Raw genomic sequence first — 21679 nt, forward strand, 5'->3', positions numbered from 1 at the left:
AAGGGCAATTTAAATCAGATCTTTCATTTTTTCTTTCTCACATCACTTCTAACTCTTGCCATGTGTCAGTGGAGTTAAAAAAAGAAAGAAAGAAAAAGAGAATATTCATTATTTAAATAGAACATCTGAAGGCATTGCATGATTCCCAGATCGATCAGTGAGCTACTTAAGGCAAACAAGTCCTTGAAATAACACAAAGTACAATTGATCGTTGCTTCGACCTACCGATGCATCCCGTCTGCAAAATAAATAAATAAATAAAATCCAACACATGCAAACTTGGTACATGCTAGAGTAACACATCAAGATATTATAACAGAATATTCATCACAGGCATTCAAATAAACCACTTTGTCCGATATAATAATTTACAGTTTACACAGTTTATATTACATGTGTGAAGATTACTGGGCGTTCTCACGGCCGGCTCTCAGCAGACTGATTCAGATATGTAAATACAGCTGGAATCAGAATTCAGTATATTCTGAATAAAACAGAATATACTGTTTTATTCAGTATAACATACTGAATAAAAGTACAATCACTTTTTTCCCCTTCAGTCTCTTCAGTTAAATCAGACTAAACTTTGCTGGTTTTAGGTTAGTTAGAATTGCCAAAATTATTTCCATTTGCTAAATGCCGGAAAATTTTGCAAGAATAGTTTTTAAGAGATTCCATTTGTAATGTTGCATCCTTGAATTCAAAAGTTTAGCGTTTTTGCTAAGGTTAATTGGTTAACCTAATAGGTTAACCAATTAGGTTAACCTATCAGAGGTTTGTAGAAGGAAGCCCAAAAGGTTTGACCCAAGTTGTACAGTTTGTCTGTTATCTCTGATACCAACCGATTGTATGTAAACTTCCTTTTGAATTTGAGGAGAGTTACAACAAATACATTTCTAAAAAAACAAAAGTTCTTAAGTTTTCTGGCATTTAGCAAATGGAAATAATTTTGGTAATTCTAACTAAGGTAAAACAAGAAAAGTTTGGTCTGATTTAACAACAGAAATAAAGAAAAAAAAAAGTGTTTGTGTGTTTTTATTCAGTATGTAAGTATCTGGTTTCGCTATTTCGTGGTGTTTTTTATTCCACGCTGGTCTGACGGCTTGTGATTTCAACCTTCTCCTGCACTGTAAATACTTTAACTGTCCCCAACGTTGCCTCCAGTTCCCACGTGGATGTACTCTCAGGTGAAAGCGCCGTTTAAATAACTGGACCATCCTGAAGGTGGAACCCTCTCCTCCTCCCCCCAAAAAACAAAACAAAAGATATTTTATATAAACAAGGAGCATCTCTAATAACACAGCTGGAATGTAGTTCTATTTTGTAGTAAATCAGTATTTTGATTTCTAAATGGCTTTATCAATGACCTCCGTAATAACGTTGCAGATTTTCGCCGTATTAAAAAAACGGCAGAAGCGTTTCCCGGAGCTCTGCTCCAAGCAGCCGGTGCCGCCACGTCGGCCCGGCTGAGCTCCGGTTTCCAGCGCTCTCAGTCACAAGGGGAACGTCTTTAGGAAGATCTGTGTTCCCTCCAGCAGAGCTTGTAGTGGAGACGCTGCCAAAGGCCCAGGGAGGCTGCTATGTAGGCACAGAGGGGCGAGAGAGTTTCCCAATAAGACACTTTATGTTGGGGTTCCTTCCCATTTTGTCCTAACTCTGTGTTTTATTTGTGCTGCACAGGAGAACAACCTGATGTGCATAAATGTTTTAATATATTGTAGGATTTTAATTTTTTTTTTATTTTTTATCATTATATAAGCAGAAAATGTCCATAAAAGGAACCTTAAACAATATGACACATTTCTTAAAATAGCAGCAGCTCTGGACATGATATGTGAACAACCAAAGCGTAAACAGCATCAGCTTTAGCCCAATGCTACAAAATATGTGAAGAAAGTCAACTTTCAGAATGTTCTTCTCTCACTTCTATTCACTATTCAATAATGGTTGCATGTGTTCAGCAGAAATGTAGCCTCACATCTTGCAATTTTAGTCGGCCTTGAGTTCTTGTCCATTTTGTGCCAGTTACGTTAGCCAGAGGAGCAAAGCAGCTTGAATAAATTGGAGAATCATCCCAGTCGGAAAGAAGAAAATGGCAAGTAACATTTCAATAAATCATTTTAAACTATGTTTTATAATGAATGAAAAAAATAAATAGAAATAAAAATTACTGATGAAAAAAATGTATCAAGGTATAATTTTAAAAATTTTTTCCTCACCTTTGGAGGATTCCTCCCCCCAAATCAAACTCAATGGGAGAAATCCCAGGCGGTTTCCACTTAAGGGAAATGAGAATCAAGCAGAATTTCTAAGTTAGGCAATGCAGGTCGTATTGTTAAAGGTTCCTTTAAAGATGTCCTTTGGACATTTTATTTAAAATCAAACCAGTAAGAAAACAACGTGGTCCGTGTCAGGATTGTTTGACGCGCATTAAAACCATCAACCTTCACCTGTTACAAGCTGTCCTTAAGATTGCGGTAACAGAACAAAGACCAGATTATTGTAAAAGCTTGATGCATTTGAAATAAAACCCCCCAAAAGAAAACAAAAAACTGTTTTCCCCTCACAAAACTCAGACGTGATGTTATGTAAGTGTCATGCATGTTTCATATATAAATACACATCCTGGATGTTTCGAGTGGGTGTGAGATGAAGACGGCATGTTGCCAAGATAAATAAATGAAAGGCATTCCCTTTTGTTTTGGACCGGAGCGGGGGGTCACAGAGTAGCGGCAGTCTGATGCGAGTCCAGCTTCCACAATATTTACATGTAAAAGACTTCCTGCCTGCTCCGGCTTCATCTGCTGTTCCTCCAGTCACGGACTGAGACTACAGTGCTACATTGTGCAATTCCACATTCACGCTTTTGTACAATAGGTCCCGGCCAGGACAAAAACACCAAGACGCTCAACCCCCATGACCACACAGGGAGGAACCTGATTCAGTCAAAACTGAACAAGCTGTTGGTTTTTTTTTGTTCAGGGATTGAGACGCTACACTTAACAGCATGTTAAATTTGGCAGAAATAACATTGCTACAGAGTGTTTATCATAAAGTTGATTTTCTAACACAGGAAACATACATCGCTCTCTAACCGTTTGTTTATAAAAATACAGGCCTGTCGTTCATGATTTAAATATGAATAACGTCTGCAGAAACATTGATAAGGCCTGTTAGTCATGATTTAAATATGATTACAGGCCTCCGTACAAAATGGAATTCCGTTATATGAGCAGTAAAGAAGCAGCATCTCACAAACAGCAGTTTTGACCGATACGCACAAAAAAAAGGCAGAACTCTGTACAAGTGTATAAACATCTCAGAAAATGTTTTAGAAGCAGTTAATAACCAGATGTTCTAATGAAAACATCATCAGCCAAGAAGTATACTGTGATTTTGAGGCGTGAGTTTAAAAAGTTGTTGTAAACATTCGTTATATAGATTCCTTGACTGAATAGGGCCCTAAAGACACAGGTTAAAATCTACTGTACAGTATGCGGTACACAAATATACAGGAAAACTTCAGTTCACACATTTACATAAAGAAAGACGGCTTTCTGTGTGCAGAGTTTGATGACGGATTGGGATTAAATTGTTTGTGCGAAGACCTAAAATCGTGGCGGACCTGTGACGGGGCGCAGCGACACGGCCACACTTGTCTAAAAGTGACAGTGCAGTTACCTGAACCACTTGGCTTTGATTATGAAGACTGATCTCTTGTGGAAAATGTTGCGGCTGAGAATCAAACAGCAACAGCGGATTTCAGTGGGTTAGCCAGAAAAAAAAAAAAAAAATTATTTAAAGTTCTCAAGATCCACATGGGCCAGTAAAGAATTCTGACAATATTAAACATTTGAGTAAAAATATCACTTTTATGGTAGTAAAACACATTTTGAAGCCAACTGATTAAATGGTCTGTTGCAACTCTTACTAAAACTGCTAGTATAATAATATCCAATTTAATTTGGTTTATTTTAGGTATAGTAATACAGTAGTGTGATGTTCTCACAACACAGAAGTGGTGAACCTCTTTGCAATATTTTTAAAATATGGCTTTGCAGTTAAATCTACACAGCAGTGTAGCAGCTAGCCAAAAATATAGACTAACTATCGGCTGAATTCTGTGGTAACTTTGAGGCTTACTAGTTATTAGCAAACTTATTTATTGCAGTAGCTAGCTGACTTTTATCTGTTTATTGGGTCAACAGACATGCTAACCATAAAGCTTGTTGCTAACATCTGATTGTAAAAACGTTAGATTTTTAACGTAACTTTGACACTTACATACTTATTAGCAAACCTATCTATCGCAGTGAAGTAACCTCTGGAACAATTTATCATCCAGCAAAATTTGTAATTGTGACAGACTTGTGTGTGCGTGCAGGACGGAGGTACATATTAGCAAAAGGATTAATTGACCAAGAGCCTAAATAAAGAAGTGGTTCTTATACACAGAGACATTAAAGCTACCAGTGTGATATGTTTTACCCATAAATTTATGCCGGCAGTGCAACAGATAAGAAATTTTCACTGAAATATATCGAGCTGTCAGTTGTAATCTCATGTTGGACAAGGTAAACAAGGAGGCCGCCAGCTGAGTCCGCTGTAAGTGTCTGAATCTGAGTGGAGCGCTGCTGCTGTCCCAAAGCTTACAGGTGGTTAAAAAATGTACACTTAAACGTTTATAATAATTTTTTTGGTAATCGTTGGGAAAATCTGCCAGTAAATTGAAACCAAACGAAAGACTATTGCTCTTTTTCTCCCCACCATGTTGGTGTTCAGGAAGAGAGGGAATGAAAAACAGAGGTGGCGAACAGGACCGAACATCAGAGCACTAAGCTTAAGGCCTGTGATATTCTAGCATTAATTCACAGATTGTTCCTGCCTGACCACATGAAACACAGAATGGCCTTGAAGAAAACAGTCCATTGAGATGAACACTTACAGCATGAAAGAGCAACAGGAGGTGTGTTTCCACGCCGTGGAAAGCTCCTGCTGTTACGTAAGGCAAGGGTCCGTTTAGGACAAATGTGACGCACTCTGTGTTTCCCACGCTGCCGTACTTCAGCTGACCTCGCAATCCTTCATTTATTTTATATTTAGCAGTAGGAAATAAAATAAAAATCAAAGAACATGGTGACACCTCCTTCTCTGGGTGTTAAGTGCTGTTTTCGCCCCTCACATTTCTGGCTCCAAATAGTTATAATTGCTGACATGGAAGCCAAAAAAGTGTAAACGCTGGTTTATAAAAACCCACTGACAGATTTTCTCCAATTTTTTTTTTTTTTTTAAACAACCTGAATCGAGTCACTTTAGCTTGTTTTGCTCCTTTTGAAAGTTTGACACTGGCACATTGGATTTAGGTAGACCACTCCTGTGAGGGCGAAACGTTACAGCTTGTCAGACAAATTTTAATGTTAGGCAAAAATAACCTGAGTAAACACACTTTAAAAACAACATATCCAAACCTACTCTCACAAAGGAGACCAGCTTAAAACTGACAGCATTTCAGAAACAGAGCAACAAACAGACACTCATGATGGTAGTGTGATGATTTCGTCCTTCTTTGCTGCTTCTGAGCCTTTGATGATGAAACCATGAACTCTGTTCTTTAGCAGGAAATCCTAAAGGAGGTTGCCGGGCCAACCGTTTGTTACTTTAAGAGGACAGTTTTATGTGTAAATTTCCTTCACAGCAATGAGGCAGACATACAGCCAGTTATCACAGACGCTTGGCGCCAGGTGTTGCAGCAACCAATTATTAGTTTTAGGGCGCAATTATTTTTTCACATTGGGCTCTAATAATAAGGATAATGTTTTTTCCCTTAATGAAGGATTGCATCATTTGAAAATAACATAATTTTCTAATTACTCGGGTTATTTTTGCCTGATATTAAAATCTATTTGATCATGTAAACGTTTAAATTTGAAATAAAAGCAAAAACCTTTTCAGAGCGCTGCGTGAGTTCTCACTGGATAAGGAGTTTGAGTTTCATCGGCTGGCTATCAGTTCTTTGTGCACTTATTCAGTGTGTTGATACCTACTCTGATTACAAATTGGCTTGAGAGGTTTTAGAGAATTTGACAATGATCTTGTATAACAGAATGACCGTGTTTCTGGTTAAAGATGCAGTATGTAACTTTTACGAAAGTAGTTTTTTACATATTTATTGAAACTGTCACCATTTCGTGACAGATTATGAAATAAAAAAATTAAGCTCATCCGCCTCCTCAGTGCTAACTAGAAACAACCAATCAGAGTCAGGATGCGGGTCTTAGTGCTGTCAATCATCCTAATGATCATACTCTTCTCTCTCCTCACTTTTCTCTATTGTACAATCCTGTAGTGAAAGCTAATGCTAGTTAGCATGGCCACCAGTGACGGTGGATAAACTGTGTTCTTGTAATGGTAAGTTGTTTCTCTGCCATTTTGTGACTAACCCATTTAGCAGCGAGTACATGAGATTGAGTGACAACACTAAGACCCTCCTCCTGGCTCTGATTGGTTGTTTTTGGTGGGGCGCGGTGCAATTCTTCAGACAGCAACAGCAGCTCAGGGAGGAGGTGGAGGAGATCAATCTTTTCAGATTATCTTTCTCATATCAAATTGTCGCAACATAGTGAGAGTTTTAAGAAATATGTAAAAAAAATTAACAATTTAAAAAAAATAAAACTTACATACTGCAGCTTTAACCAACATAACTCACAATACTTGTTATTTACAAGAAAAGAAGTGACATTTATATTGTGTACAGAGTAAAGTAAGAGGTAGAGAGACATAACCAAAACACAGCGATGCCTCTGAAATGCAGGTGTATTTTCACAAAAATAACGCCGCTGTAGATTGCAGCTCACAGTCAGAGAAACTCTGTAAAGAGAGGTGTGTGTTTTTGACTGCTGGGCTTGGAGATCCTCATTTCCAGAAGCCATAGTGTAGAGGGGACAATGCCTGTGAATGTTTTCTGACATTAACAGTAAGGCTGGTTGGAGTCCCTGCTGCATTTGATTTGACCCAACCCCCAGGGAGCGCAGCGTCCTGCTGGAGCCGAGGTGGGCGGAGCGGAAGGAGGGAAGATCTCAGGTGGTGACGGGTTCGTCTGTGGCGGTACGTAGCAGCGTTAGCGGCGGTGTGGAGGGGACAAGCCCTGAGTGTGGGACGACATTGCATGCTTCTTCTACACTAAAACATGCTCTATTTATTTAAAAAGAAACAGAGTATAATTGCTGTACATGTAGTGGGAAAAGAAAATGGCATCAGGGCCTAAATGTTTTTAAATTCACAACCTCCTGGTTCTACAGGTGAAAAATATGACTCTGAAAGGTTTTCACATTGATCGGTATAAATCATTTATCACCTGAAAAAAAAACCCTCTCCGCTTTCCCCATGTAAACATTGAAGTATCAAGAGATTTTGTGAAAGGTTCAGGAAGTGAATGCAGAAGAACAAAGAGGAGCGGACAGTGTTGGTGACCAAAGAGTCTCACTAGTCCGGACCTTTTCCGGACGTCCTGTTCCTTCTCCTCTTCGTTGGATTTCCTCTGGTTGGAAATCCAGAAATTTCCAACCGCCGCGGCCGTCAAAATTGCCCGAGCGCAAAGTCCTGTCGCTGAAATAATGGCAGCATCCCCAAGTCAGGGCTACGCGCTGCAGCCAAACGTTCCTGAAAGTGCAACGCGAGACAGCGGGTGAAGTTCACCATGTGCTCACAGGCTTCCAGTGAAGACTATAGCGAGAAAAGGAAGCTCAAAGAGAAGATCGGAAGCCAGTAAAAGTTGGCTAAGCCGATGCAGAGGGTTGGGGGCCTCGGTCCTTCAGATCCGGCTTACCCGTCTGGTGTGGAGCGGGTGGATGGCCGGGGGCGGACACGGGGTATAAGGTGGCGGCTGGGGGCCTGGTTTGATCCCTCGGGTCCTCATGTAGGAGAGAAACTGGTCGGGGATTTCGGCGAGCACTTCTTTAGCCAGACGAGCCATGCTCAGAATGTGGTTTCCTCGCCGGTCGATGTAGTCTCTGAAAGGAACAAACTAACGAGGAAAAGAAATGAGATATGGAAGGTGGAAATGAATTGGGCAAAAGGCAGAACACAGAGAAGAGAGTCAACCACCATGATCCCTTCCATTAAAGCTACACTATGTAACTGTTATGAAAAATATGTTTTCTACCTATTTGTCAAAACAGTCACCATGTCGTGACAATATGATATGTGATAGTGCCACACGGAGGATGAGTGACAGCGCTAAGACCCGCCTCCTGGCTCTGATTGGTTGTTTCTAGTTGGCATTGGCATTGGGAGAAGGAAGAGGAACTGGGTTTTTCTCACAGACGATTTGTCTCACCACATGGTGACAGTTTCAATAAATATGTAAGAAAAAATATATATATTTTTAATAAAAGTCACACACTGCAGCTTTAATCTTAAATTTCAAACTTTTATTTGGGAATACTCTGTACCTGAACGATGTCCCTTTCTGCATATCGTCCCTGGGATGAGATCCTCTCTTCGTCCCCGTCCAGCTCAATCATTTCTGCGAAGGAAGCAACATCACTTCCTTACTGTCAGTCAGGAGAATAAAATCACAAGCTGGATTGTCTGAAATCTCATCCTTCGATGAATTAACTCTGATTTGAAGATGACCTGGTTGAAATGCCAACCAACCACAGTCGGTAATGTTCTTTGCATACTTTGACAAGGCCTCCTCTTTAGGAGCCAGATAATACAGAGGTAGGTTGACGGTACTATATTTCATTAGCCACCATAAAGTCATTTGAATGTTAGCGGCCCACATATCCTAGGAGACTATGCCAAATGTGGAGTGATGCGGAGAATCTGCACGGCTGAGCGTGATGCCTCTGGGACGTCACTTACCTATAAGTGTGGGCTTATGGGAAACGGGACGGAATATGTTTGCAACGGCACTGCAGGGACATTAAACAGCCAGACACAGCAGTTTCAGATGTGTGATCATTTTTGTGGAGCTCATTGCTCATCCTCAATGAGCTTGTTTTCACAGAGGACTGGTCTGGTGTTCGTAAACAACACAGGAGACGATGTGAGGGATGGGGTAATTGTATAGGAAAAGCAAATAAAAACCATTCGCTTTTTCTGAAAGACAAATGGGATTTTTTTTCTACCTTCTGTTTTATGTCTTTACTGCTTTGCAAAAGCTTGAAATTTTCCATATTTTGTTATGCTCCAAACCCAAATTTGAGTCGGAGTTTTAAGTGATATGTGATCATGAGGGATAGTCGAATCTTGGACTCAGGAAGAGCAGTGAGGTTTTCGTCCTGGTTTTGGAGCACTGGGCCAGCTCTGCACCCTCAGCCGGGTTCTGGAAAGTTTATGGGAGTTCGCCCAACTGGTATGCATGGGTATGATGGATTTGGAGAAGGCGTTGGATTCCTTCTGGGAATTCTGTGAGGTGAACTCCAGGAGTATGGGGTAGCAGGGCTGTTATGTCCCTGTATGACCAGAGCAGAGATCGCGCTAGACTTTTCTGTTATCCGTCATTTTGACAGACCGCATAAAAATAAAAATTGGTCATGTTTATCTATTTTTACCCGTCAAATTATAATCATATTAACATAGGTTATTTAGTCGTATTTTCATGCTAATATAATAGTTAATATTCATCTAGTTGAACCGTAAATCCAGATCCCATCACACATAAAGCAGACAAACGCATCTAACTTTTTCTCCGTAGTGACACAAACCACTGACTGTGGCCCCAATAACTTGTAATAAATGAAATTAAATGGCTCCACTTAAATTAGCAGCACTTCACTTTTTTTGCATGGTTTTGCTTCCCCGAAACGGACAAATGTTACGTCTGCCGCGCTCCATCAGAACGCCGCTCTCCTTCTGGGTGCGGGAGGGTTAAATAAAGGAAATAAAAATTTAAAAAAATTTATGTCTTTTAGCTCCATTTGTTGAAGCCGCAGGGTGAGTTATGTTTAATTCTTCAAAGCAGCGGAGCCGGGTCCGCATTGGTTGTGCAGCAGACTGCACATGTTACGGTCTAATTAAGAAGAAGAAGAAGAAGAAGAATTACTTTATTCATCCCAGCAGGGAAATTATTTTGCAGTTACAGCAAGAATTTTTTATACACAATTAACTTCTGCACCGTTATTTATTTCGTCAAGATAAACTGCCGGCTCCTCTGTTTAGACTGTAAATGGATTAATACAACGTTGCATTCTCTTTAGTTTACTCTGGTCTGTATGTAATGGAGACTGGAATTAAAGGTGCCATTTTAACCAAAGGTTTGGAATGCGCTTCAGAACCAGAAGCTCCAAAGCTTCCGGCCCATAACTCTTCAACACGCTGTCAGCTCCCGGTCAGAAAGACGTTGTTAGTTCAGTGTCCATGAGATGATTTTCAGAGATTTTAAGGATTTTTTTGCTGATTCATTTTAGTTGCCTCTGTGATGAAATCTTTGCGTAAAGTCTATAATATCTGCCCATGTGCATCATTCAGGGGTGTTAATTATAACCTGTCAAAATGACGGATGGGCTTCAAACTTTTGCATCGTTTAAAAAAAAACAATAACAAAAAAACGGTTAAATACTGAAAATATTCTGTTACCGCGACCTCTGGACTGGAGTCAGAGTTTGGTAACTGGTATTTGGTGAGAGTTGGACACAGCCATGGCTGCCCTTTGTCACTGATTCTGGATAAGTGCCTCCAGGGTCATGGTCTTGACCTTTAAAGGGGTAAAATGACGTCTCTGGGTCAGGGAAGAGGTCCTGTTTCTAGAGGAGGAGTTTAAGTATCTCGGGATCTTGTTCACGAATGAGGGGAAAATGGAGCAAGAGATCAACAGGCGGATTGGTGCAGTGTCTTCAGTGAAGCAGGTTCTGTACTGGTCTGTCATAACGAACAGAGAGCTGAGTCAAAAGGCGACGTTCTCCATTTACCAGTAGATCTACGTTCCTGCCCTGATCTATGGTCACAAGCTCTTGAAATAACGAGATCACAGATAAAAGTAGATGAAAATTTCCTCTGCAGGGTGTCTGGGCTCTCAAATTATGAACATGAAACAAGACTTGAAAACTAACATTCACATATGCTCTCCATCCAATCTGATTCAGCTTTAGCTCTATTGCAAAGAACAAAAGACTAACTTCAGGAAAAGGTGATTCCAAAATCTATTGACTGAGGACGGCTACTAAGGACAGCTAAACCTTTGCTTTATTTGTAAAGCCAAGGTTCAAGATTACTGTGTTCCAGTTAGTCACATACACACACCTCAACTTACCATCAAATTCTGCAGGTCCAACTCCAACTATTATAATTGACATTGGCAGAGAAGCGGCCTGCAAAAAGGTGAAACAAATAGAGGGACATTAAAGGCAGCAACATTCAATGAAATCTCTATTGGCAAAGTTAAACTCCGCACGCTGTCAGCCAAATTACCAAAAGCACGGTGAAGAAACAGTTCATGCAAAGGGAGACCTATGGAACATGTCATCGCTATTGTTAAGAGATCCGCGGCGTGTTTTGTGAAGCCTCTCGCCGAGCCAGTTTCTAATTTCATGCATCTATGAACTTGTCTAAATCTCCCAAAGCTTATCGGTTTAGAAACGAGTCCAATTTACATCCACCTCTGCACATCCCAACCCCGAGTCTCGGTTCAACTGCTGATCGGCACCGCAATATTGTTTATTAAATCTCAGTCAAGTGGGACAACAAAGCGGGGTTTTAGCGCGGAGTGATGAATGGAGGTCTTGTAAGAGTTTCATAACTTCTTCCGGTTATTAGACTGAGGACTAAAATTGCCAGAGAAACGAGGGACGTAGGAAATAATCACCCTCACGCCTTACTTTATGTTCCACCAAGATGAGGGCGGGAGAGGCTTGGCGTAACTCGGCAATTTAGGTGCAGCACCTGGGGCAACTCGGTTTCCAAACGTTTGAGATCACCTGAAATCATTGCCCATATTAACTCCGAGCAAACTCATTAGGGTTATTAAAGCTGAAAACACAGAGTAGGAAGGCGGGGGTGACCACGATGCCGTCGTTCCACCCTCACTCCCCTAATTAGTGGAGATAAGAGCGCAAGTGTAGGAAGCATGAGAAGACTTTTGCTTTTTATAGCCTCCCTTTCATACTGGGTGTTTGCTGGTTTATCAGGACCTTTGTTGGAGTCTTAATTATAGTGAAACCTCCAGCGTTCCTCGCTAATTTTGCAGTGTATCAGCAGCAGTGCACGTGGACTTGCCCACAAAACTGTGAATCTCATTTTGTGAGGTGTGTTGGATATTTCACCTGGACTGGCTGTGCTACGGCTCCGACTGATTCAATCTGATCAGGTCTTGTTGACCCTGAGTTACGTTTTGGCGCTACAGGATATTAAAGTACATCCAAACGATCACTGTCATTTGGATGTACTGTCGTACATCCAAATGTTAAATATAAAAGTTAAATATAGCCCATTACCATTATCCCACACTTAGATAATGCAGACACACACACACACACGTGTGTGTGTGTATGAGAAATCTTTGCATGATTTTTGGTTTTGAATCCCAATACATTAGTTGAGCTCTTGTCGGTCGGTTGCTATGGCAACTAGTCTGTGTGTAGCGTAACCGACATAGCACAAAAAAAGAGGAAAAGTGGTTTTGAGTTGTTCTTCAACCTAGGAAATAATCACTTTCGCAGTTTTTCTGCGTTGAAGAATCGTCTTTCTGCCCTCCAGCGTTTTTCACGTGTGAAATTTCCACATGTAACGTCTCTATATGTTTGAGTATCCTTCCAGTGAACCAAATACAAAGAAGGGATACAGGAGAACCATGTTCTCCTGCTTTGGACTTTGTAAAATTTAAAAAATGACTTTCTGTGCAGATTCACCAGCAAGGAAAGCTGTCAGAGAACCACTGGACCAGCTGAAGAAGTCAATACCGTCTTCCATTTTCTGTGGATATTGTTCTTAAAACCGCTTGAATTATGAGGAAAAAAAAAATCCATATTCATTTGTTGAAAGCATTGAGGTGGAAGGTTGTGCTGTTGTAGCAACGAGGTGTGACGAACTGGGGATGAATCTAGGCTGCGTCATGCCTTTCCAATCACGCAAGGATAGAAAATGGATGAAAATCCATTTTCTATCTTTGTTTTTACTATGGACCTCTTTTGTGTCTGAAATAAAGATTGATTGATTGATTGACTGCAGGGTCTTAGGTGTTATACAATACTCTACTTCATTTTCTAACAAGGCTTCATAAAGAATAAAAGTAAACACGTACATTTACAATGGACTCCTTGGTCTGCGCCATGTCAGTGATCACGCCATCCGAAATGATGAGAAGGATGAAGTACTGCGATCCGTCCGTCACCGCCGATGCATACCTGGCGTCGAAACAGACAAAAAAAAAGTTAAAAAGAGACGCAGCAACATAAAAACTTTCACTTCCATAAAACATGTTATCCAGACGTTTATTAGAGGAGATAAAACATGCGAGGTCTGCCTAATAGTTACCCCACTGACAAGTTTCATTTGTACCAGGGAAGAAGATTATGGGAAGCATCAATTTTATGGATGGGCAGATATTAACTTGTCGGAGTAAGTGTTTAATAAGCCCTCCATCTCCAGCCTCTATCTCCGGCTCACAATTATCTTATTACAGAAAACCTCATTTTAGGAAATTACCCATCAGAGATCAGTGAAACTGTAGCTTTATTTTATTAAAGAAATACTGACCAATTAGACACCGTGACAGTCAAACACAGACTTATGTAAAACATCAATTTATTTTGAAGTTTCCGTTTCTTTTTTTAATCACAAATTCTAGTTCTTCACAGATGTTCCAACTAAAAGCTGTTTGTAACTTTAATGTTAGCTCCAACATCTTCCATGTCTTCTATGTATCTGAAACAGGACTTGGTGACAGAATGTAATGTTACAGAGGCAGCACAGACATTTCAGCACCATAACAAATGTTCATGCTAATTCATCAAATGAATAAAACATTTGTGAGCAGCACCACTCATGATCAAAGAAGACACACAGCGCTGTACATTAAGGTCAGGTCCTTTATTTATTTATCTCCGCAACGAAACGGAGCAGTTCTTTTTTTCTTTTTCCAGTACGCTGATGCTAAACGTCTGAGGTGATGGAGCAGGACAGCGTTTTTGCGAGTTTAGCAACGCTCCGATGCCACACAGGCACCGGCGCCTAAGGATTTGACGTGACATGATGTCACTTGTTTGGCTGGCGTCTTCCTTGCTTTTAGTCAGAAAGCGGGCGCCGAACAATGCAGCTATTCTCAGGCCGAGTGGGCGGACGGAACGAGACAGAGAGCCAGAGAGCGAGATGAGGGATCTGAAAGCCAATGATGAAAGGTGGGAAAAGTGCTTGTTACAGTCAGTCTCCAGGATCATGAGACGAGATCTGGCAGTAGGAGACGTCAGGTGGGAGTCGGGAGAAGCTGCCGTGCAAAACAGCCTCAGAACTTTATTTCGTTCGCTTAGTATTTAGTCAGGGTTAAAAATAAAAAAAAAAACAAACAAAAAAAACAGCGAAGATAAAACAAACTTGTTTTCTCCAGCTTGTAAAGTTGTACAGTCAAAACAAATTCCCCACTTTTTACTAAACACGTGTGAACAGCTGTGTGTGGATTAACAATCTACACTCCATGACTCAGCAGCTTGTAGCTTCGCCTTTGACAGCAATAATTTACAGTAGAGGTTATCTATATGATTCTATCTGTCTATCACATTTTTGTGGAGGCTTTTTGACTCACACTTCATTACGGGATTGCAGACATAGGCACATCCTGTCAAACAGGTTGACCTCTGAACTATGAATGGGTCATTTCAGAACCTTGGTTTTAGTCTGTTTCATCCATTCTGTTTACAGATGGAGGTGTGGAAGTCACACTTCTACTAATCCACCAAGGCGCTACGGAGCGAATATTTTGCTTAGCGCTTTTGCTAATGTTGAAAATGTTTAGCGCACTTAGCTTACCATAAATTAATCTAATGTGCAAATTAACTTGGCTGTTTTGTAAACTTTCAGTTGAATAAAGTTCGACATCCATGTTGAAAGTTTGGTTATCAACTGTTAAGAATTTTTCCAAGTAGCTAAACCTGTTTAGCGCCTTAGCATTTTTGCTAGCCTTGAAAACGCTTAGCACACTTAGCTTTCCCCAAATAACATTTTCTGGATAAATTCTAATGCGCTAATTGACTTGGCTGTTTTGTAAACTTTCAGGTGGATAAAGTTCGACGTCTGTGTTGAGGTTTTGGGTACTGATGCTTGTATTCATGCTCTTATTTTGAAGTAGATGAAAACTGTTTTACACAGCAGTTCTGTTTCCTCTCCCCACGTTACTCAAACAAGTGATGCTTATCCACTACCCACAATGCATTGGTCCAATGAAAGCAGTAAAGATATCGTTAGTTTCAGAACACACAGGTTTTCCATTTTAGTTTAACGAATTTAAAAGATGACACTGTGGAGTTGGGTTTGACATTCTTTATGTTTGTTTAAATATAGAAACTGGTAAAAACTGAATTAGTATTATGTCCTTAAGCATAAAACCCAAACACTGACAGAAGGCATACTTCATTTTTCCTATGGTTGTATTCGTCAACTAGGAAAGTGTTTCTGACAGAATCTCTTAGTATCTGCAAGCAAGTACGTTATTTGTTTTAAATATTTAAAAGACAGAAAAAGCAGATTCTTGCAAATGTTGCACCAGAGACCCGCAGGGAGCTATAGGCCGAGGATTAATCAGCTTTAGGTCCTTTTCTACAAGCATCCATTGGGATTCAGTTAATTGCTTGTCAACTCATGAAGCTCATGAGGTGAAGCATTTCCACTTCCTCTGAGGGAGGTTTGAACAGTTTTTCCTTTTGTTCAAATGCCCCTAAGGGCAACAAATTGGTCACCACTCAACTAAAACCTAATTACCGTAAATGTCCACACTTTAACAGCAGTTATTGATTTCTCTGCCTGAGCTAACTGCACATTTATTTTGACCTACCTGGCCACATGGTTGATAACAGGGGAGAAATGGGTGGGTCCGTACAGGCGCACACTCTTCAGGCTCTGGTAGTAGGCCTCCATCACGCCGTCAATACCGCTGCAGTACGGGTTCTGAGGGTTACCGTTCTGGACACAAGCACAAAGGACAAAACGGACTTTCAAACCTGAGAACTGTCAAAGAAATTTTAGACAGTTCTCATAGAGATTAATCAATAAAACGGCTTTTCTCTGTGGGGAAAATCAAGAAACATCCAGTTTAATTAGGGATATTTGTTTTAGATAATTGGAAGGCAGTAGGGAGATGAACTGGAGTTGTTATGATCTAGGTTTTTAAGTCAAATTAGAGTTAATACTGAAACGCATGGCTTCAAAATCATCACTTTTCTAAAATAATGGCCTCAGACATTTTTTGCTAAAAGTTTTTGCTGTTGTTTTTTCTTAAAACATCTTTTGGAAATAAAAGGGTGTTTTTTATTTTTATTTTGACAAAATCAATTTTGGCAAAAAAAAAAAAAAAAAGCCCAACAAAAAACAAACAAAGAAAAAAACTTAGCCCATCATTTTAAGAATTTGACAAAATATAGTTGTATTTATATACAAGTCCATCTACATATCAACAATCCTCAAGAAAACTACATTTCAACTTATGTACACTTTTTGTTTCAGTTCTGTTACATAATAAAAAAAAATATATATTTATTTTGTTATTGGCAATATTTGCCATGCAACAGTCGTTTCCCCCATGACTGGTTAGGCCAATATTTTTCTCTTATAAATAATTTTATTGGTCTTCTGTGCTGTTTTATTTTTCAAATTTATTTTTTCATTTGCTACAAATAATCAATCACTCAAATTGATTTGCAAAGGAGTTTTCATAGTCAGGCATAACACAGTGAAAAACATAAATTAAAATGCTTATTGATGTTTTCGTGCCATTCATTCCTCCATTATTGCCCAAGTTCTAATCAGATGTTGACATAGTGTATGCTTTAATCAAAATACAGCAGGCTCACAGTTCACCACATCCCTGTACAGTCACTTCATCAACATCTTATTTTATACTAGTGAGATATTCTACTCCGCTCTGCTCTTTAACTGGGCATGTGCCTTGTGAGATCTTACAAACACAAATTACACTTAATCACCCTCCAAGCACAGAACAGAGTCTATATAGTATTAAAGCCTGATCGTTTTACAATAGAATAAGTAGCAGACTATTAAACTCATAGTGAGTCATGGAATTAAATGACCCAGGCTGTTAAAACACCACACTGCAGTTACAAACGCTGAGCAGCAGAACAACCAGGCATGCTGGTGACGACACACTTAGACTCTTTTTTTATAGATTGGCTCTATAAACACCAATGGCTTCAAGGTACATTCATCAACATATATTTACCTGCAAATCCAACCATTAAATCTGCGGTATATAACTTTTATTGAAAAATATGTTTTTTCCACATTTGTTAAAAGTGTCACCACAGTATAAGATGAGACAGATAATCTGTGAAAAAATCGATCTCTTTCACCTGCTCCCTGAGCTACTGTCGCTGTCTGAAGAAAAAAGGTCAAAAACAACCAATCAGAAGCAAAAGGCGGGTCCAGGAAAATTTTTATTCACTGCCATTGTTGGCTATGCTAATTAGAATTAGCTTTTGTGACAGGCTATGTTGTGGTGAACCAGCTGTGGGGGGGTGTACACAAGAGTGATTGACACCGCTAAGACCCTCCCCCTGCCTCTGATTGATTGTTTCAGACATTGGTGGTGTATTTTACACCATTACAAAGGCAGAGGAGCTAATATTTTTCAGAGATTATATGCCTTACACTGTCACAACATAATGATAATGTTAACAAATATGTAAAAAGGAAAAAGATGCATATATATTTTTTTTTCTCCAAAGAATTTTTGCGGCGCTAGTGGCTCATATTTTTTGCGACAGTAGGCAGACAGGAAAGAGGGCAAGGAGAGGGGGAAGACAGCAAAGGTCGCTGGGACCAGGAGTCGAACTCGCGACGTCCGCGTCGAGGACTAAGGCCTCCAAATGTGGAGCGTGCTAACCCCCTGCGCCACCACAGCACGCCCCAGTTATTTTTAATAAAAGCTACATCCTACAGCTTCAATTGATTATGATATATATATAAAAAAGGGGGCTCAAAAATAGCACTTTTATTACGTTCTGGTCTTCACATACAACCAAACACTGCTGGAACACTGTTTTCCACATTGCTGTGTATGCTGATGTACAAAAAATGAAAACATCTTATGAGCATTAATGTAACAAAAATTTGTGGGGAAATAATTCCAGAAGAATTCGTCAAAAAATAGGTTAGGCTGCTGTCAGTTGGAGCAGCTCCAAGCATTTAGCATGCTGAGCTGAGTGACTCCTCATCACTGTAGAAAAAGCGTCTGCATAGTGCAGCATGAGCTTGAGTAATCTTATTACTGAACAGCTGCTACCACATTTGGGTAGCACTTGCATAAATTAGCATAAAGGTCGCAGTACCAATTCATATTAGAACAATATTTTTTGCTAATATTCAGAGAAAAACAATAAAACATTTCTCCAAACTGGAAAAGTGCTTGGAATGACAAACTATCTCACATGCTTCATGCCGAATTGTAGAATAACAGGATTACATGCAAGGCTATTAACCCACCACAGGGATGGATAATAAGTAGCATCCTTGTTTTAATTCAAAATTCTAAACAAGTTCCAGATCAAAGAGTTTTAAGTACTTAAGAATCTATAATTTGGCTTTTGTTAAAAAGGACTGCTGCTCAGGCATCATTATGTCAAAAAATTTTGTGATAAATGACAGGACAGCGATGTGGATACGTCTTTAAAACCTTCCTCGTCTGTTGATGTAAATTTTCTAGAAGTTTGATTTTTGTGCCAGTGAATGTGTTTTCCATGCGCTCAAAGGAAAGTTTCAAAGAAGAAACAACAGTAAGTAACTAAAAATAGCAGGAAGCCATGTTTAACTTTGCTCGGTTACCCATAAATACAACTGCACATGGAATCCTTGGCTTTGTAAATGGAGCTTGTATAATTGTGCCACAATCAGCGGCCGCCCATTCCCACTACTACTGCTCTACAGCTGCAAGTGGAATCCTTAATGCTGAGAATAATGCATGTGAGACTCGACTGGAGGTTCAGCGCCGTGGGGGAAGCTGCTACCCAATGCAGAGCAGCTGTATTGGCTGCAAATGCCTCTGGAAAAACATCTGGACGGAAGAGTAAACCGACCAAGACGGCTGTGTGGAGCTGGGGAGAAGTCAGGGTACCTTTTCTTTTGGAAAAAGTGATGAATGGATGAGCTATGAAAAGTTAGACAAAGTGAAGGACTCTGCACCTTTTCTGTCTTTTTGGACTTAGAATGGCAATAAATTCAAATGTAACTAAATAACTGACTCAAACATTCTCATGAATGTGAAGCAGTGCGTTCACAACCAAAAACTAATCTGCACAGACTGTTAATCTCCCTTATATTGGCACAAATACCCACCATGAATATTTTGTACTGCTAAACCAAGAGCTTGGTAACCCTGTGAAACAAGATAGATGAGAATTTTATCTCATCTATTTTGAGATAAATGGATGAGATATGTGCAAAAATATATGTGTTTAAAAAAGATTTGTAATTGTAAAGAATACTAACTTTTTGTTGTTGAGGGCTTTTCACAGGTAAAAAGTGAAAAGCATCATGCAAAAGTCAAATCTCACGTTCCCTTGCTTGTGTGTGAGTTTCAACATTCGACCTTTCAGCTGGTCAGCCAATTTCATGTCAATCTCAAACTTGACGATCAAACTGTGCTGTCATAGAAACGGTGCTTGGAGAGCACCATGTATTTGCTCTGTGTACTTGCTACAGAAAGCGCTGGTACGTTTAGAGACCATAAACAAATTCCAGTCGGTCAAACACAACTACGCAGTCTGATTTACAAATACCAAACGTTTATGACTGGAATTTGTGCCCATACATTTTTTAATTTTTTTATGTTGGACTCCTTTTTCCACCAACTGCCAACACAACACTCCCTTTAATAAGGTTAAATGTTTGTCTAAAAATAGCTATAATTCTCTTTTAAAACAATCCTTGGACAGCAAAATATCTTCAGTTTGGATGTTATTTTCTTTTCATGGTTGAATTGCAGCTAGTATTGGTGGATGCAGCAATAAAATCTCATCCGTGATATATTTTAGTTGTTTTATTCAAACACAGAGGGATTTTTTCCCCCCAACCAAACACCGACGATAAATGCTTTTGGATGTATAGTATTTCAAAGTGAGAATTTGAGGATTTGTCAAATATAAAATCCTACCCATAAAGGTGCCTTGCTTCGCTTTAGATCCATTACAGCAATATGTTCAGTCGATTTAGCCGGTTATAGCTTAAGGCAAATGAAAACCCAAAATAAAGTTTCTCACATAATGTAACTATTACATTAGACTGGAAAAAACAAACAGAAATGTATTGTTTATGGCCGTATTATAACCTACATAATCATAAGGAGGACTGCAATAAAATCCTCCAAATGCAGAATATGTCACAAAAGGTCACCGATATAGAAATGTGCAGAGCCTATTGATGGTTGAGAGAAAGGATAAAGTGTGCTAGAAAAAAATTACACAACAACAAGGGGAAACACGTCCTTAAAAGGATTACAAACAAGGACCAACTCAAGAGTTCGAGGGATATTCACAAAACAGGGAGACACAGAGATGTTTACATGACATGGACTCCAGCTGCAGCACTCCTCATGTTATGCCACTCCTGAACCACAGACCTCAAAACCATCTCACCTGGGTTAAATAAGGACTGGACTGTTGTTCCTCTTTTCAGATTTTATAGGAGAATCAAAGTCCCAGAGTCTGAAGGAAGTGACCTTCACCATGAGATACTGCACTGATGCAACTACGCATGCAAATATTAAATGCATAAGATGAACAGTATGCGATCAGACATTTTGAGTGGGTCAAGAGAAATATTTTTTTTTTGTCTTTCGTGAAAATTCTGAATTGTTATTTTAGATTTAATTAGATGTAAGCCACAGTCAGAGAATAAAAAAACACTGAAATAAAAGCTACAAATATAATATAATCACAGTGAAATTACTAAAATAAAATAAGTGACATGAGGTTTTCCCCCAGAGAACTAGCTAACCCAGTGGTTTACGTAGGGAAGCCGTCCACTGTGTTTTGAAGTTTAAAAATGGTTAAAGTTCACAGGAAATTTGAACATATAACTAAGTAAATATGTTATTGGAAAGCATTGTTAACAAAATATGAACTCCAACTGAAAAGTTCAAAAAAGGCAAACATGAAAAAATTACAATGAAAATAAATAGATTTTTTTGCGATCAGTTCCTTCAGTGTCCAATTTCTTTTTTATTTTTTATCCATGACTTGTCCCTTTATTCACTGAAGATGTTAGCGTGTAGACCGGTAGAGACAGGAAGTGGTTACAAGAATAAATAAGAATAAAATAAGAGGCTCCCTATGTGTTCACATCCTGACCACCATGTTGCCATTGTGTTCCCAACCATTTCATCAAGGTGACTCTTTAACCTGTCTTTGCTGTCACTGTTACTGATGTATATAAAAACCCCTATAATAAATAAACAAACAACTCTTAGCCTGGTGGGGGCACAAGTAAACCCTGGTGGCCCACCAGGCTTATAATACACACC

General features: G+C 39.5%; 1 protein-coding gene across 2 annotated transcripts in view; it reads right to left on the reverse strand.

Annotated features, from left to right (window-relative positions):
- Window positions 1-6518: 6518 nt before the first annotated feature.
- LOC102221087 (copine-8-like) overlaps window positions 6519-21679 on the reverse strand; it is an 84551-nt gene continuing 69390 nt past the window's right edge. For both annotated transcript variants that reach the window (XM_023347595.1, XM_023347605.1), the window contains exons 16-20: window positions 15983-16110; window positions 13241-13343; window positions 11255-11312; window positions 8451-8524; window positions 6519-8023 (exon numbers count right to left, since the gene is read on the reverse strand). In XM_023347595.1, the coding sequence (XP_023203363.1) occupies window positions 7811-8023; window positions 8451-8524; window positions 11255-11312; window positions 13241-13343; window positions 15983-16110 (576 nt within the window). In that variant the 3' untranslated portion in view covers window positions 6519-7810. The remainder of the gene's footprint in view (window positions 8024-8450; window positions 8525-11254; window positions 11313-13240; window positions 13344-15982; window positions 16111-21679) is intronic.

The sequence above is a fragment of the Xiphophorus maculatus genome, chromosome 2 (assembly GCF_002775205.1).
Source record: "Xiphophorus maculatus strain JP 163 A chromosome 2, X_maculatus-5.0-male, whole genome shotgun sequence".
Taxonomy (NCBI): domain Eukaryota; kingdom Metazoa; phylum Chordata; class Actinopteri; order Cyprinodontiformes; family Poeciliidae; genus Xiphophorus; species Xiphophorus maculatus.